General features: G+C 35.5%; 1 protein-coding gene across 1 annotated transcript in view; it reads right to left on the bottom strand.

Annotated features, from left to right (window-relative positions):
• The window catches only part of LOC121383196 (survival motor neuron protein-like), a 28,844-nt gene that overhangs the window by 10,235 nt on the left and 1,813 nt on the right, over window positions 1-16,796 (bottom strand). Inside the window, exons 2-3 of the mRNA XM_041513065.1 lie at window positions 3,268-3,342; window positions 1,980-2,105 (exon numbers count right to left, since the gene is read on the bottom strand). Coding sequence (XP_041368999.1) covers window positions 1,980-2,105; window positions 3,268-3,342 — 201 coding nt within the window. The remainder of the gene's footprint in view (window positions 1-1,979; window positions 2,106-3,267; window positions 3,343-16,796) is intronic.

Here is a 16,796-nt window from a genome sequence, read left to right as displayed (position 1 = left end):
TGTATCAGGATTTCCTATATTTAAAACGACATGTATCAGGATTTCCTATATTTAAAACGACGTGTATCAGGATTTCCTATATTTAAAACTACATGTATCAGGATTTCCTATATTTAAAATGACATGTATCAGGATTTCCTATATTTAAAACGACATGTATCAGGATTTCCTATATTTAAAACGACATGTATCAGGATTTCCTATATTTAAAACGACGTGTATCAGGATTTCCTATATTTAAACCCACATAACGTGGGCTTAACTTCGGATATTTATTAATAGGAATCTCCCCTGGGTTACAATTTTTATATAACATTTACTGCTAAAACAGAGGAAAATTTATGACAGGTTTTAAAAATACATGTACACTAGAATTAAAGATCTATCCTATTTGTATGTGTCATACATTTATTTTCCTATCTTTACATTTAATTGTGATCAAAATAATATAAAAAACCCTACAAATTAATCATAATTATACATAGTTTATTCCTAATTAACAACTCAATAAAATAAAAAATGCACAAACCTAACAATATACACTTATAATCCATATATTTCTGTTAAACATATTTATGGTTGGGACCATTCCCTTTTAGAAATTTTGGATTTCATACTGCAACAGCTGCAAGGGCTGTCAAAGTGGAAAAGACTTCTAACGTTAATGAAAACTTTTATCAGAGATTTTAATTCTGTCATGCTGATCATAACATACAATCAAACTGTCATTGAAGGTGGTTAGGTTATTTTTTAAAATCAGTAAAAACTGAAACCAGTTTTAAAATAGTTGTGTGTGACGAAAAGTTTAACCAATTGGATTTAAACTAAAACTACATGTAATGTTTTCAGAGGTGTTTTGAATGAGCTTATTGGAAGGAGTAGTAAACATGTTCCTTGTAGCAGTTTTCTTGTCTCAATCTCTAGAATTCTGATATCCCAAATGAAAATGTGCATAGTCCTAACATTTTATGGTACCACTGAGGTAAAACCTAGAACATATCGAGTACACATACAATATCTTCAGAGCAGTCTTCACAGGAAACCTGCTACATTTTTCATTAGCAGCAAACAAATACTTAATATGCACTTTTCCACAAACAGAACACGTACCACACTTGACAGCCTTTGACATACCAGTAATAGGCCATCGGTTGGAGTGGGAAATACTGTAAATCAGGAAATGTTAACTAGCATAAAAAACGCTAATATTTCATGATGCTATATTTAACATGATGTACAACAGACTGTTTTGTTGGTGATTGACAGAACACACAATTGCTGTTATGTTACATTTTCTACTACATTTAAGCATCTGTAAGGTGCATGTCAAAACTGATCCTACAACTTAAGCTTTAGTCTTTTGTTTTTGTTTCTGATATCACTTATTTGTATTTTGCAAAATATTAAGATCGCTAATATTTTATGATTTACAGTAACCCAAAGAGACCGCCGAGAGGATTCAGTCCTATGACCCAAAGATCTCAGATGAGCATGCCACAAACAGCTATATCCCACACTATAGACTAGGATGGAACTGATTTAAGACACAAAGCAGCAAATCATATATGTGTGAATGAACCTTTGCTTCTTCCAGCACTAAAGACTAGGATGGAACTGATTTAAGACACAAAGCAGCAAATCATATATGTGTGAATGAACCTTTACTTCATCCCGCACTATAGACTAGAATGGAACTGATTTAAGACACAAAGCAGCAAATCATATATGTGTGAATGAACCTTTACTTCTTCCCGCACTATAGACTAGAATGGAACTGATTTAAGACACAAAGCAGCCAATCATATATGTGTGAATGAACCTTTACTTCTTCCCGCACTAAAGACTAGGATGGAACTGATTTAAGACACAAAGCAGCAAATCATATATGTGTGAATTAACCTTTGCTTCTTCCCGCACTATAGACTAGGATGGAACTGATTTAAGACACAAAGCAGCAAATCATATATGTGTGCATGAACCTTTTGCTTTTTTTTCTTTGGTCTGTTCTTCTTTTTCTTCTTCTTCTTCATCATCTTTTCTGTCTCTGTCAAAGTCTGAGCTTCTGGGATTTCAATTTCATCTCCATTTCTTTCAGCCAACTTTGCCTACGAATAAAATATTTTTGTGGTTGAAACAACAATACTCATCCAACAGAATCATTAACATCCAAAACAGAAATAGTTAGTGGACCAAAATGTATTAGTCGTGAATTTCATGTAGTCATGAATTTCATATCTTTATGACGCCACAAAGTGACTTCAAATAGCACTAGCCATCAAAACAATGTTAACAAATGTTTGTCATGAAACTAAATTGCAGGAGTAAAACTATAGTCCATCCCATCCTCCTACAAAAATAGGAGCGGGACATAGCGCTCACTTGATGTGCGGTCGGTTTGGGATCGATCCCTATCGGTGGGTCTATTGAGTTATTTCTAGTTCTGGCCAGTGCACCACAACTGGTATATCAAAGGCTGTGGTATGTGCTATCCAGTCTGGTATGTTGCATATAAAAGATCCATTACTATTAATGGAAAAATGCAGTGGGTTTCTTCTCTGACAGTATATGTCAAAATGACCAAATGTTTTCTTTAACGACACCACTATTATTAATTTATTAATCATCTGCTGTTGGATGTCAAACATTTGTAATTTTGACATACATGTATAGTCTTAGAGAGGAAACCCAATATATTTTTCCATTAATAGCAAAGGATCTTTTATATGCACCAACCCACATACAGGATAGCATATGTGACGGCCTTTGATATACCAGTCGTGGTACACTGTCTGAGATGAGGAATAGCCCAATGGGTCCACTGACGGGGATCTATTACAAACATCAGGAAAATCAGAAACATCTTGTGGCTTTACAATAGGTTTTATTATTATGCATAGTTAAAAATTGTAAGTGCAAAAATTGTGGCACACTAAGAAAATTTTGACAGTTTATCAATACCATAAACAAACCATGTTGCTTCTAAATAATAGTTTCTGGCACAAGTTCTGTTGTAGATGTTTTTTCTGACAAGAGTCAACAAAATCATCCTTGGAGCGAGTTTAGCGAGGTCCAAAGATTAATTTTCTTAACACCAGACTACATGACAAATTAACAATTGACATCCAATAGCTGATGATTAATAAATCAATGTGCTCTAGTGGTGTCATTAAACAAAACAAACTTTAACTTTATATATGTGGTGTGTGTGCGCGCATTGTGTGTGTGTGTGTGTGTGTGTGCACATGCATCCTGCATACGTGTGTGTACCTTCATGGCAGAAACTGCCTTGTCATAGGCCGAGATGAGAGCTGAATCATCCCACATGTCATTGTCCTCCTCACTCTACAAAGAGAAATACAACAAATTTTACTGGACTATAATAAACAAGCCAACAAGATTAATGACAAAATGTCAACAAAAAACCAACACTTTTAGTTCAGGCTGGAATGGGGTATTGTTTCAATAATCAAATGCCATCTCCCTTTACCCAGCTCATTTTCTTATCGCAAAGTATTACCAACTTAAAGTCACAGATCCTAGTTTGAAACCATGGAAACACAACAGTAAGTTTGGTTAATCTGCAAACCTGTAACAAATCTGAACAAAGATTCAACAAGTGAAACAAGTCTGTGAAGTTGAAACAGGGAAATTCTCTAAAAAACAAAAGAAAGAAAAAAAAGATTAAAGTATGTTTCCACAAACATTAATTTTGTGGCATTACAAATAACAGAATAACCAGAAACACTTTGGGTGTAAGTAATGCCCGATATCAATTATCAAATATGGCTTCAATAATGAAAAATATGCAGCAGTGATTAAAAACCAGGGTATGTCACTTTAATATCAAATTACTTCTATGTCACTGAATTAGGACTGCCAAAATAACAGCACATACTAACCATCAAAAGACAGACTATTTTTTATTTGGAAATCTTTCACATCCATGATTGCAACTTTTGCAGAATTCGCGTTTGCTGTGTATGAAACAAGACATCAACACATACTGCACCGTTTACACCAGTCAAGTGTCACTTTATTCTTGAAATATCTTATTTTAGTTCAATGTAAACATAATAAATTAAGATTGTTGTTTTAAATAAAATAAATGAATTGTTAAAGTTCACTTTCTGTATGAAATAAGGTGTTAATTATTAATTCACCAAGATTTCAATTAAATATTAATTTCTTAATTCAGGTAGTTCTAGTTTCACGTAACTCGACAATAAGACTGCATGCAACACCCTTTATAACCAGATTTTCTAATTTAGTCAGATTACTTTCTCAAAAGCAGACATAATTATTTTCTTGGTATAACTAAATATTCTGCGAAGAATAAGTGTTATGAAAATATTTGAAGTATGTACACTTCTGCATTACTTTTGCCTACGCAAACAGACTTAGATGTCTGGTTACACATTTATATCTATTTTTAATTGTATCTTATATTGAGTACTGTATGCAGATGTGATAAGTCAGTGATAATTGCGAGTTTGTATTATACATAGCGTGCAGAATTGTGAATGACTGTGTGCTTTATAGTATGGAATGCTTATTATATTTTACTGGTTTCTAGTATTGGTACGAGGAGTCTCAGTTTTATTTTTGTTTCAACCACAGGTTACAAATATTTGACAAGTCACAAATTATGATTCTGGTATAATTCGGAACATGTCGAAAATAATGAAGTATACAGATGAAGTGATTAAGTTGCACTTTACCAGGGGTACATGCAAGTTCAGCCTGCTATTTGTCACAAACTGTTTTTTACACTACTTAGTAAACACAATTACCACTTCAGGAACCAGTTAAAATAGTTTGAAATTTTTTTTGCTTAAAGGTAGGGTCAACTCAAACAAGAGCCTTATGTGTTGGAAAGATGCATACCCGGACCACCAACACATACCGACACTTTAGCAAATGAAAAACGCGTAATTTTAGAGTTAATAAAAAACCATGATTATTCCTGCTAACTGGGGGCAGCTATTTTGTTTCGTTTTTGTGACGTCCGGTGGGATAGCTTGGGGCGAAGTGACGTCAGTTCCTGACCATCTCCTGTATGTACAGTGTAAACAAAAGCAGTAAGTTTCGACACGGCGCTTCTCTTTGATCAACCTCACTTGTAAAACAGCATAAATGACATAATAATATAATAAACTATTTAACTAAATATATTTCAAGTTGCATTAACGGAACAAAATGGGGTTATAGTATTTTTCTCTGTTAAATAATCCAAAGGAAAAATGTACACTATTAGGCCTATTGATATGCTAAATTGGAGCAAAAACGACAACCCACGATACCCAAGTAATAATTTTCTTTTCTTTGGGACTATGTAATTGGTCAGTTCTGTGGTTTTAGATGGAATAGTCTACTTAATCAATAGTTTTACAGAACTATTTACAGTAATAAACCATGTCCATTACAATTTTAGGGGCGACAGGTAATATTCCACAATACCGGTATGTATTTTTGTGTCTAGACAGCGTCAATTAATTGGCTCATCTGGTTATCAATCAAATACACACCTGCCAATCAGGAACCACAGGTAGAAGCAACTAACAGCATAGACCAATTAACTAAGAAAACACTCTGTGTATCATTTCAGTAAATAGGTTAATGCATGGGCAAAACATTGTTAATTGTTTCGACTTGTTGTGTAGCCACTTTGACAATGGTATTTTATTTTGTATTGAAAAATAATATATATATAGTGCTGGATATACTTATTGCTGGCTTACTGGGATGTGTATTATTACAGAACATTGCAATGTATGACTATTTATCATCCCGCAAAAACCAGGCAGATTGTGTTTCTCTAGTTCTAAGGCTCATTCCTGACGTTACGCGTTAAGTATTACGTAACCACCAGCTCGACAGAGGGCGTACTCACTGAGATGGTACAAAATGGCTGCGCCCTTTATATATAATAGCCGTCACATTTAACCGTTTTATTAATTAACTATACGATTATACGTGTTGATATTAAGCAATAATGTGCATTATATATCGTTGAATATGCATACCAGGCCAAATGCCTTAATTGTCCTCTCCTTTAAACAGCTAGGGTTAGGGTAAGATTCCTTCTTTATGTCAAATTAATGTTATGGGAGTTTCTTGACATTTTCTCATTTATGAGTTTCACATGAAGAGATTATGGTCAAAAAGAGTGGAAACAAGTGATGGGGTTTTGTAAACAAACAAACAAACAATGTTAATTTAATTAATAGAACAATTGTCAAAACATCACATCTTGATTGTGAAAATATGTATTAACCTGCTAGATAAAAATTTGATTCAATAAAACTGAATTAATGCACTTTAGGCACATTTCTGCCAGCACTGTTCAATGTATTTTCTTAGCATAGCACCTATGAACACATTTTTGTGTCACTGCTGTCATGAATAATCTGGAATATCAACTTCCATAAAGTTGTACTAATATGTATAAAAGCTGCAATAAAGACCGATTTGTAATTTATGAATACATAAATGAAATATTTTATGTTATGTATTAATAAATGTAAACACCAAGCACACTTTGAAATTCACCCAGATTAACACTGAACACAACAAAAATGGCTCCCCATAATATAAAGCTGATCACATGACTTAATTTCAGCTATAGTCTGTTTCTCAATTTTCATTCTCCCATGTGGTAAATGAAAACATTATTTGTGCTCATTTATAGTTAATAACCAACAGATTTTGTTGTACATGTATAAAATAATAATAATAATATATTTTGACATGTGACATTGGCTTTGTTATTTTATCAATTTGTGTTATCCAAAACTAAGTAACATGGAACACCATTTTAAAAAATGATCTATATTTATCTTATTTGCATGTATATTAACCTGAAACAAACTATAATAGGATGTGTCGTCTACCTAAAACTTATGAAAAGTCATGTCCATTAGTTGTTTATGTTTATATGAACAGTAGTGAGAGAAGCGATTGTTTTAATGGTTGCTGTACAGACTTATGTGCCGTCATGCAGGCCAGTAAATAGGGGGAGTTGTGGTAGCCATTAATATTTGCATTTTATTGCTCGAGTCTGAAAAAGTAATTTAATTCTTAACTCTCAGAAGTAACATGTTTATTGTTCCATTATATTGTGGATTTGCCTTTAAAATACAACACAAAATTGTGACAAATGTTTATACTCCTTCCCACAGGGAATGCCTTTTTTCAAACTATGGGTGTACTCCGGCCAGATTTAGTGGGTGTGTTTGTTTAAACCAATATCCTGGGAGAAAGAGCTGGAAAACATGGGTTGTGTTTTTTAGAGTTTGTTGCCCTCAAGCAGGCAAAGTGTTTGAAATACAGTGTGCTTACATGCAAAAATGCACATATAAATTCCAAAATGCAGGTTGTTATTTGATATTTGCAATCTTTGCAGGTACACGTAGTTTTTTTCCTCCCGATCTGGTGAATACATCAAAACAATGTCATTTTGTTTTGTTCCAAATAGGTGTTTTTTCCCACCCTTAATTATTTTTTTTTATCCAGGTTGTTCAACCAAGCTGAAGCACCCAAAGAGACTTCAGTTCCGGAAAATTTAATATTTTATATTATATAATTATATACGGAGGCATAAATATCATAGTGTTTTCCCCAGCTTGTTTTAGCATAGTGCAGCACCATCTTGCTCTGAGATTAAACAAGCCTTTTTCACTATTTAATTAATAAAATATGCCTTTTATATGTTTTGCCATTCATTTATTAAAGTAAGCACATAAATTACATTAATGTTTATTTCAATCAATTTTTGTGTATTTTTAATGAAAAACAAGTGCCCCTAAAATGGTGAAAATGCCCCAAAAGTGTTCGATCTACCATGCCTTGCCAAATTTCTAGGGAAATCACTATATCGCAATGGGTATTTCACTTAATAATCTATTATAGAAATGTCAAATTACATATGTTAAGTATGTGGACAAATAACATATTGGTAATAATTGTAAGTGAAAGAGGATTTTTTTTCAAATCAGAAAAAAGTTTTTAGCAAAAAGCATAACTGGTGTTTATTACAACAATACAGCATTGCATATGAAAATCTTTTCGCATGTGCATTGCCTGCTCGTCTCCCCATTTTTTTATGTTTTCTGTCTTTTTTTAATATGCCATGGTAAGTAATGTTAAAAAATTGCTGTTTTATTGCCAAAAAACCTAGTTGTGTTTTTTGTTTAAAACCACATTTTATTGCTTAAAATCCTGATTTGAACAATATCTTCTTTCAGTTATAGTTGTTACCAGTATAAGAAAATATCAGCAAAATACCCATCATTTATGCCTCTCAGTATATAATATAAGATATTGGATTATATATATATATATCAGGGGTGGGGAAAAATTAAATTGTCAATCGGTCCCACTTGATGTCGTCACTATCGGGGGGAGGTGGAGGGGGAAAAAGAAAGGAATTAAAAAAAAGAAGAGAAGAACATTTAAAAGACGATATTTGCCAAATAGTAGTTTTTTTAAATCAGTGACATTTGTATAGTTTTATCTTGAATCATTAACGCGAAACGATAAATATGAAAATATGAAACTTTTTTTTTTTTATCAGTGAAAACCCCCCACAAATTGTATATATTTTACATAATGGAATAAATAATATAAAAAATGAATAAAAGTTATGAATTTTAATTCCCATATATGTATAAAAAGTATGAGTATTCAATCACGTCTGAAACACCAGCCATATTGACCACTATTTTTTTATTATTTTAAATCATGCACAAGATACCGATGTCTGGGCAAGCTGGCCTCAGACTAGAGTTATCCACCCATTTGGTTGTCCAAAATACGGAAGTTAATGCGAGAAAATATAGTTTTCTTGTGATGTGATTAATGGCTGGGGAGCTGCTTAGTATACTGGATTGTTACACTGGGTTTGACAGGTGAGAGGATGCAGTTAGTGAATATGTGCACTTGGTTTACACTGGATACTGCATAATGTCCCCCAGAGCACATTGAAGTCATGCAAAATTTGTGTAAAATGCAGAGAAATGGGTGTGATTCGGTCCCTTAGCCCACGTGTGTTTGTTTACATTGATATAACGCGGAAAAGAGCTGGACAACAGATGTCGTCCTTTCGAGTGTTCAATGGGCCCAGGCAGGTAATGTTTCCCGTGAAATGCTAATGGCCTGGTGAAATTAATAAAAGTGCTACAGCCACTGGGGCTACATGAGAATACATAGTGAAATTAATTGTGGTCTGAGGCCAGCTGGTCCATTTGACGGATAGGAATTTGTTTCAATAATAGAAATGGACAGGTGCTTCGGACCGACAAGAATGACAAAAGTGGGACCGGCAAACGCACGTTTTTAAAAAATAATTTCGGTCTCAGAGATCGAGAATCGGTCCCAGAACGGGAAAAAGGGGCTTTTCCCCACCACTGATATATATATATACCTGCCTTCGCGGCCATCTCCATATGGCGGCCACCCTGAGGTCCCCCCAATGAATTTTACTATTTATTTTACCTCTATATGGCAACCACGTACTCAACGGGCCAGCGGCCACACTTTTGTCATAAAAAAGTGAAAATGAACCTACTATTGCGGCCACAATTGCTTTTTAGTGCAAGTTATAAAAAAATGTCGGCAATCGTAAAAAAAAACATAAGATGTTTTTGTTGATATAACCAATTGGCTTGATAAACAGCAGTCCTTTAAAGGTCGTCGGTCGCTTAGCTGTGTTCGTTAATTAACAAGTGTTTTTAATCTGGATTAACGGTGCGATGTACTAGTCATCGGCGGTGGTCATTAAACACAGTTGATAAGAGGGTATCTACCCTAAAACAACTGAAGTTAAACGTGTCAACTCTAGAAGGAATTAAATACTGCTGCAGTTTATTTCTGATATTTATTTTCAAAATGCCACCTAAACCCAGTAAGCCGATCGCGTTAACATTGGAACAGAGAGTAGAGGTCATTAAAAAATCAGAGAAAGACAAATTGAGTGCTAGAAAAATTGCTGAACATTTCGGGGTGGGTAGAACTCAGATTGATGGCATTTTAAAGAGAAAAGCGGAGGTGTTGGCAGATTATGATAACAACCAGCCCTCTGACAGAAAAAGGCAGAGAAAACTTACAGGCAATGAGGATATTAACATGTTGGTTTGGAAATGGTTCCAAAATGCCACTGCTCGTAGAATAAATGTCAGTGGTCCACTGATTAAGGAGAAGGCATTAAAATTTGCCGAAGATTTGGGAATAGCGAGTTTCAAAGCGTCAAATGGGTGGCTGGATTCATTCAGGCATAGGCACAACATCGTCACAGGTACACTAAGTGGGGAGCGAGGTGACGTAAGTGACACTGCAGTTGAGGACTGGAAGTCAAAGTTGCCAGTGGTGTGTGACGGGTATGCTCCTAAGGACATTTTCAATATGGACGAGACCGGTCTGTTTTACAGGGATACAACAAAGGCAACCCTTAAAGTGAAAGGTGAAAGGTAAGCGCTCTAAGAAGAGACTGACCGTGGCACTATGTGCAAGTATGACCGGAGAAAACTGTGTTCCTCTAGTCATAGGAAAGTGCAAGAAACCACGCATATAGATGATAATTTTTTGTCTTGTTTTTAATTATGTTTTTGCACATGTATATGCCTCCTTAATAGTTATATTGCAACATACGTGTAATTGTTTTTAAAAATTCGGACTTATATATGACCTGCATACGGCGGCCACCTCTCTATGACGGCCACTTTTGTCATGTCCCACAGATGGCCACCATAGACAGGTTTGACTGTATGTATATATATATATATATATATATAATCAAATGCAGGGCTAGCTCTGGCACTCAAAGCAATTGGTGAATTTTATTTAAATACATTTATTTGTTTTACATTATTTAAATACATCATACGGAGGTGTATCTTTGTGCCAAATATGAACAATATACACTTTGACATTAACATACGGGTTCTGTTTTTGTCTCTGGGATACTTTCGGGCTCTGGACTGTAAATAGGTTGACCCCGTTTTCAAATCGCCCGAGGACTCTGACTGTAAGAGAGCTATGTCCGTTAGACGGACATTTGGCTCTCATTACAGTCAGAGACCATATATATATATATATACGAGCAAGCTATGTAATGTTTTCGCAATTGCTGTCCACCAAAGAGTAGTCAAAGATTTATGCTCTAACACCCCAACAATCCTATGTTTGACATCAAATACCTTTACATCTAGTCCACGGTGCACATTAAGTCAATACTTTTCTTAATGTGCAGGGCAAGTTGCTTCCCTCTATTTAGTAAATTTAAAATGGCGGGCAAATGTTTTATGTTGTCATTGGAAGATTTATTTTGTTAATAATGATGCAAGTACTTCAATCGAGATTAGTGAGTATGGTAGATTATACATTTTTGGTTTGTGTGTCCATTTGTTGCACTATATGTATTTCAGTTGAGAAACATGGTGCCACAAGTTTTGAATACCAGCTATATACAGGGTATGTAAAAATATTCGGGTGTAGAAAGAACCACTTTCTACGTCCCTTTGGACGTTAAAAAAATAAATGTAACAAACTAACATTGTAAGAAAAATATTAGTGCACTTTAGCAACCTCTGCAATTAAGAAAATTGCCACGGCAAATAATGATGAGTTTGTTATTGGTTTTGTTTATCAATATGCCGTATAATTTATTTATGCCAGTGGCGGTATCCATTGCCTAAACGTGACACAACAGTTAACATGCGAATGTCACATGCACGATCAAGAACAATGGGGTTGCAAGGGGACGACAATTTATCATATATAGCGTAGTCAGTCTGCAGTGACATGTCAGTTTAATTTTTATATTTTAATTATATTACATCAAATAAATTAAATAATTTTATTTAATGACGGCATAATTTCTGTTAGCACCACAAATTGTATGGAGAGAATCTAATTGGAGATTTTCAAGGGTATTTGCCTGATAGAGGGTACAGTTGTTCCAGATGATGTCTGCATAGTCAAATATGAGAAGAATAAATTATCTGTATATTTTTTTCTTATGCCCATCTAGATGAACGAAGAAAATTTATCATTTTACTGGCCTTATCCACAATATCTTTTATATGATAGTCCCATTCTCCAGATTTTTGAAACGTTAAGACCCAAATGTTTATGAATCTCAACCTCAGATATCTGAACATTGTCTAAGAATAACCTAGGATTATTAGTGTTTTTATTTTTATGACTGAAAGTCATTGTTTCAGTTTTATTAGGACTAAATTTTACTAACCATTTTTTTGCCCATCTATTAATACTCTCTAAATCTGTGTTTAAGATTTTACAACATGCATTAAGATTTTCAACAGTTATATACAGCGAAGTATCATCAGCAAACAGTTGTATATTTGAGGTGATATCACTTACAATATTATTTATATACATCAAAAACAGAATAGGACCAAGGACGGAACCTTGAGAGACACCTGCAGGGACAGTCTTGATATGAGAAAACTGGTTATGCAATACTACATGATGTTAATCATGTTAATAATTTTCTTTTTACACCAACATTTTCCAATTTGTGAATTAAACCCTTGTACCAAACTCTATCAAATGCTTTACTTATATCACAAAATACTGCTCTAACTTCCTTTCTTTCATCCATAGATTGACAAATAAAGTGATACAAATCCAGAAGCTGGTTTACGGTTGAATCACCTGGAATAAATCCAGATTGAAATTTTGATATAATGTTGTTAGTTCTAAAGAAGTTAAAAATGTGTTTAAAAATGCATTTTTCAAAAAGTTTAGAAATATTACTTAATGAGATTGGTCTATAATTTGAAAGTTTGTGAATACTACTTTTTTTATGAATAAGAAAGAAAGAAAGAAATGTTTTATTTAACGACGCACTCAACACATTTTATTTACGGTTATATGGTGTCAGACATATGGTTAAGGACCACACAGATTTTGAGAGGAAACCCGCTGTCGCCACTACATGGGCTACTCTTTCCGATTAGCAGCAAGGGATCTTTTATTTCGACTTCCCACAGGCAGGATAGCACAAACCATGGCCTTTGTTGAACCAGTTATGGATCACTGGTTGGTGCAAGTGGTTTACACCTACCCATTGAGCCTTGCGAAGCACTCACTCAGGGTTTGGAGTTGGTATCTGGATTAAAAATCCCATGCCTCGACTGGGATCCGAACCCAGTACCTACCAGCCTGTAGACCGATGGCATACCACGACGCCACCGAGGCCGGTCTTATGAATAAGATTTACATTTGCAAGTTTCCGTACAGATGGAAAAAAGGAGAGTTCTTTAGCTAATAATTTCAGTAATTTATTACTAATAAGGTCAGGACCCAATGATTTGGATACGTCAAGTGAATTTAGGATGTCCTCCACTTCAGTTTGCTCTAGCACAATATCCGTAAGTGAATCATTAACCATACTAACTAGCATTGGAAGTTCTACTGGTGGAGAATCTGCGGTGGATTGTTTTATAAAAAAAACCTCATTGAATGCATTAGCTAATTCTTTGGGGTCTTCAATGACAGTGCCATCAACAAACAAGGGTATCAAAGAATTACTAGATCCACAATTTTTTTTTTTTTTTAAATACGTATTAACAAGCTTCCACCAGTGTTTTGATCCAGTATCATCAGTTATTAACTTATTCTCAGAAAACTTGCTGGAACCACATGGGGAGCCAACAAAAAAATACTAAAAACAGTATACCGAGGAATAAGACCTCACCTCGAATAGTTCCACAGCATGGTCAACAACAGCTAAAACAAACCAGCAGGCACTTGACAAAGTCCAGAACCAAGCTCTCCATATCATAACAGGAGCAACGAAGTCGACACCAATCAAAGACATGGAAAAGCTTACTCATACAGCCTCTCAACAAAAGGCGAGAAGCGAAGATCATGATTCAAGCTGAAAAGTTCACTAGTGTGACAGACCATGCAATGAGATAAAGACTAAACAACAACACAACAAACCAGCTCAAGCGCAGCAGTTTTGTGCATGAATACAGAAAGCTTCTCAGACAACACCGAACCGCCTTACCCAGTGGAACACTCTCCTTTAACCCGAAGGCTTCTCAGACAACACAGAACCACCTTATCCAGTGGAACACTCTCCTTTAACACGAAGGACACAGCTAAACCATGGGCCATAGCGACACCAGACATCCAGGTCAAAAAAACTATCCCAAGTCTCACCTCAGGTGATGAGCAGGACAACCTTGTAAAGAGATATCTTGCCCTTGCAACAATAGCTGAGAAATACCCATCAGAAGCATGGATACATGTGTACACAGATGGATCAGCAACCAATGCAATGTCCAATGGAGGTGATGAAATCCACATGGAATTTCCATGCGGCGATAACCTTGACACAAGTGTAGCCACTGGATTGCACTGCACCAACTATCGAGCAGAGACTGAAGCGCTCATCCAAGCTGCCTCCATCATTCAGCATTACTCAGATGACTGCCAGCAAGTTGTATTCCTCACTGACGCACTATCTGTCTTGGAAGCCATCGAAAATGACACAAAGCTGTCCACAAAGCTCCAACAAGTCACCAAAAAAAGACAGGTGATCCTTCAATGGATAACAGCCCATTATGGTATCCTAAGAAATGAGAAAGCGGACACACTGGCAAAAAAAGGAGCAAGCAAAGAACAGCAGTGCAACAACATCGAATTCCAAGAGAAAATTAACATCATAAAAGCAATCATGAGATCACCAAAAACAAAGACAGCTACGATCTCGTAACTAGACAGCAGCAGGTCACACTCTTTCGTCTCCGCACTGGACATAACACTAATAACAGGCTGAACTCACACATGCACAGGAAGTTCCGCCTTGCCTCTTCGCCTATATGCACATGCGGTCAAGAAGACCGGACAACATTGCACATCCTCCAGAGATGTCCGCAGCAGCAGAAAACCAGGAAGAAAATCTAGCCTCATCAAGAATCTCTTGCTACCAAGCTCTATGGCAACAAGGAGGACCTAGAGAGGACGATGCTCTTCATTGTACGATCAAATTTAGAAGTGTAGTCAGCGAACGCAAAGAAGAAGAAGAAGAAAAGTTATTAATTTTATTATCAAGTGTGTTAAAATAATCGGATTTAAATCTACGTACTTCCTTAATTACAAGATTTCTTACTTTTTCTAAGCTACTGGTGTGTTGAGAGTTTTAGCTTTGTGGTATAGCTTTTGGCTTTGCCTGATTAATCTTCGAATGGTTCCATTCATAAAGGGTTTGTCATTTGGTCGTACTGTAACGTTTTAGTTGCATTCAGTAGAATGTTCGTTACATTTGAAATTATTGTATCGATCAATTCCGAATCAAAAATATTATCCCACTCAGTCCAAAATAAATGTTTTTAGACCACAAATATCGGCAGATGGGTAATCCCATAAAGTCCTCTGGAATGCCTTTCTTTCTTCTTCTTTTTTTGTAATTTGGGACCAATATAAAGTGCAACTGGGGAATGGTCGCTATAGAATGGGGTTAGAACTTCAACAGTTTCAACATATAATGGACAAGAGACAAATATTAAATCAAGAATGCTTTTACTGTTTTGAGTAAGTTTGTTACTTGCATAGGGCAGGGCACAATATTTCACGTGAACGCGTGTCGGTTACGCAAAATAAAATTTACGCGAACCGCAAATCGGTTACGTCATGATCTGTAAACGTTCAGAAATTAAAACTTGCAAACTTCACGATTACAGGAAGTTTATTCATGCAGACATACTACTGGTATTCCGACAAATGTTTTAGACTGATTTTTAGATACTTGATGCGCAGCAAACCAGTAAACAACGTTATATTGCAACAGTTGTAACTTGCGACCAGTCTAGTTTTAATTTTTTTTTTTAAGAAATGTGCTCGGACCGCTTGTAGACATACTATTGGATTGGCTATAATTTTACATATGTTAAAAACAGTTTTAACGTAAACAGGAATCCAAAAGTGTCACAAAAATTGAACAATACTAACCTCGCATAATGAGCTTTAAAAAACCCACATTTGGAATGTCACTGTAGTATATAAGTCCCATCGATGAAGTGAAAGTAGCATAGCCACTGCAAATCGCAAAAAGGAATCCCTACAAATGAGTATTTATCTTTTTTCAAAGGCGTAGCACTCATTATGCACAGTATGTAATGCAAAAACTAAATCCGGGAATAGGTCGAGGCTGTCTGTAATTGTTCTATAAAATATCCTCTTAAAATTGATTCGAAAAAAGATTTTTAAAAATGCATCTACAGGCGTCCTGAGTTTCAAAATTTTCACAGAGGGAGGCCTCCCGAATCCCCCCCGCTCGGGCATGCCTTTGGCGTGCGTAATTCTAAGAAAATTTCTGGCTACGCCCCTGTATTTTGTTTCATTACTGGGGCTAATATTCAGTTCTTTTATAATATTGTTAACTTTAGCAAGCATTAAAGACATTTTCTTTTCTTTTTTTTATTTGTTTTCTTTTGTATTTGTTTTAACTTTGTTTCAGCTAAAAACTATTTAAAATGTAAAGTAAAGTTTGTCTTATTTAACGACGCCGCTAGAGCACATTGATTTTTTATCTTATCATTGGCTATTGGATGTCAAACATATGGCCATTCTGACACTGTTTTTTTTTTTAGAGGAAACCCGCTGTTGCCACATAGGCTACTCTTTTTACGACAGGCAGCAAGGGATCTTTTATTTGCGCTTCCCACAGGCAGGATAGCACAAACCATGGCCTTTGTTGAACCAGTTATGGATCACTGGTCGGTGCAAGTGGTTTACACCTACCCACTGAGCCTTGCGGAGCACTCACT

The sequence above is a fragment of the Gigantopelta aegis genome, chromosome 2 (assembly GCF_016097555.1).
Source record: "Gigantopelta aegis isolate Gae_Host chromosome 2, Gae_host_genome, whole genome shotgun sequence".
NCBI classification, from domain to species: domain Eukaryota; kingdom Metazoa; phylum Mollusca; class Gastropoda; order Neomphalida; family Peltospiridae; genus Gigantopelta; species Gigantopelta aegis.
Note: the sequence above shows the minus strand (reverse complement) of the source record. Positions and strands in the feature narration are given on the sequence as shown.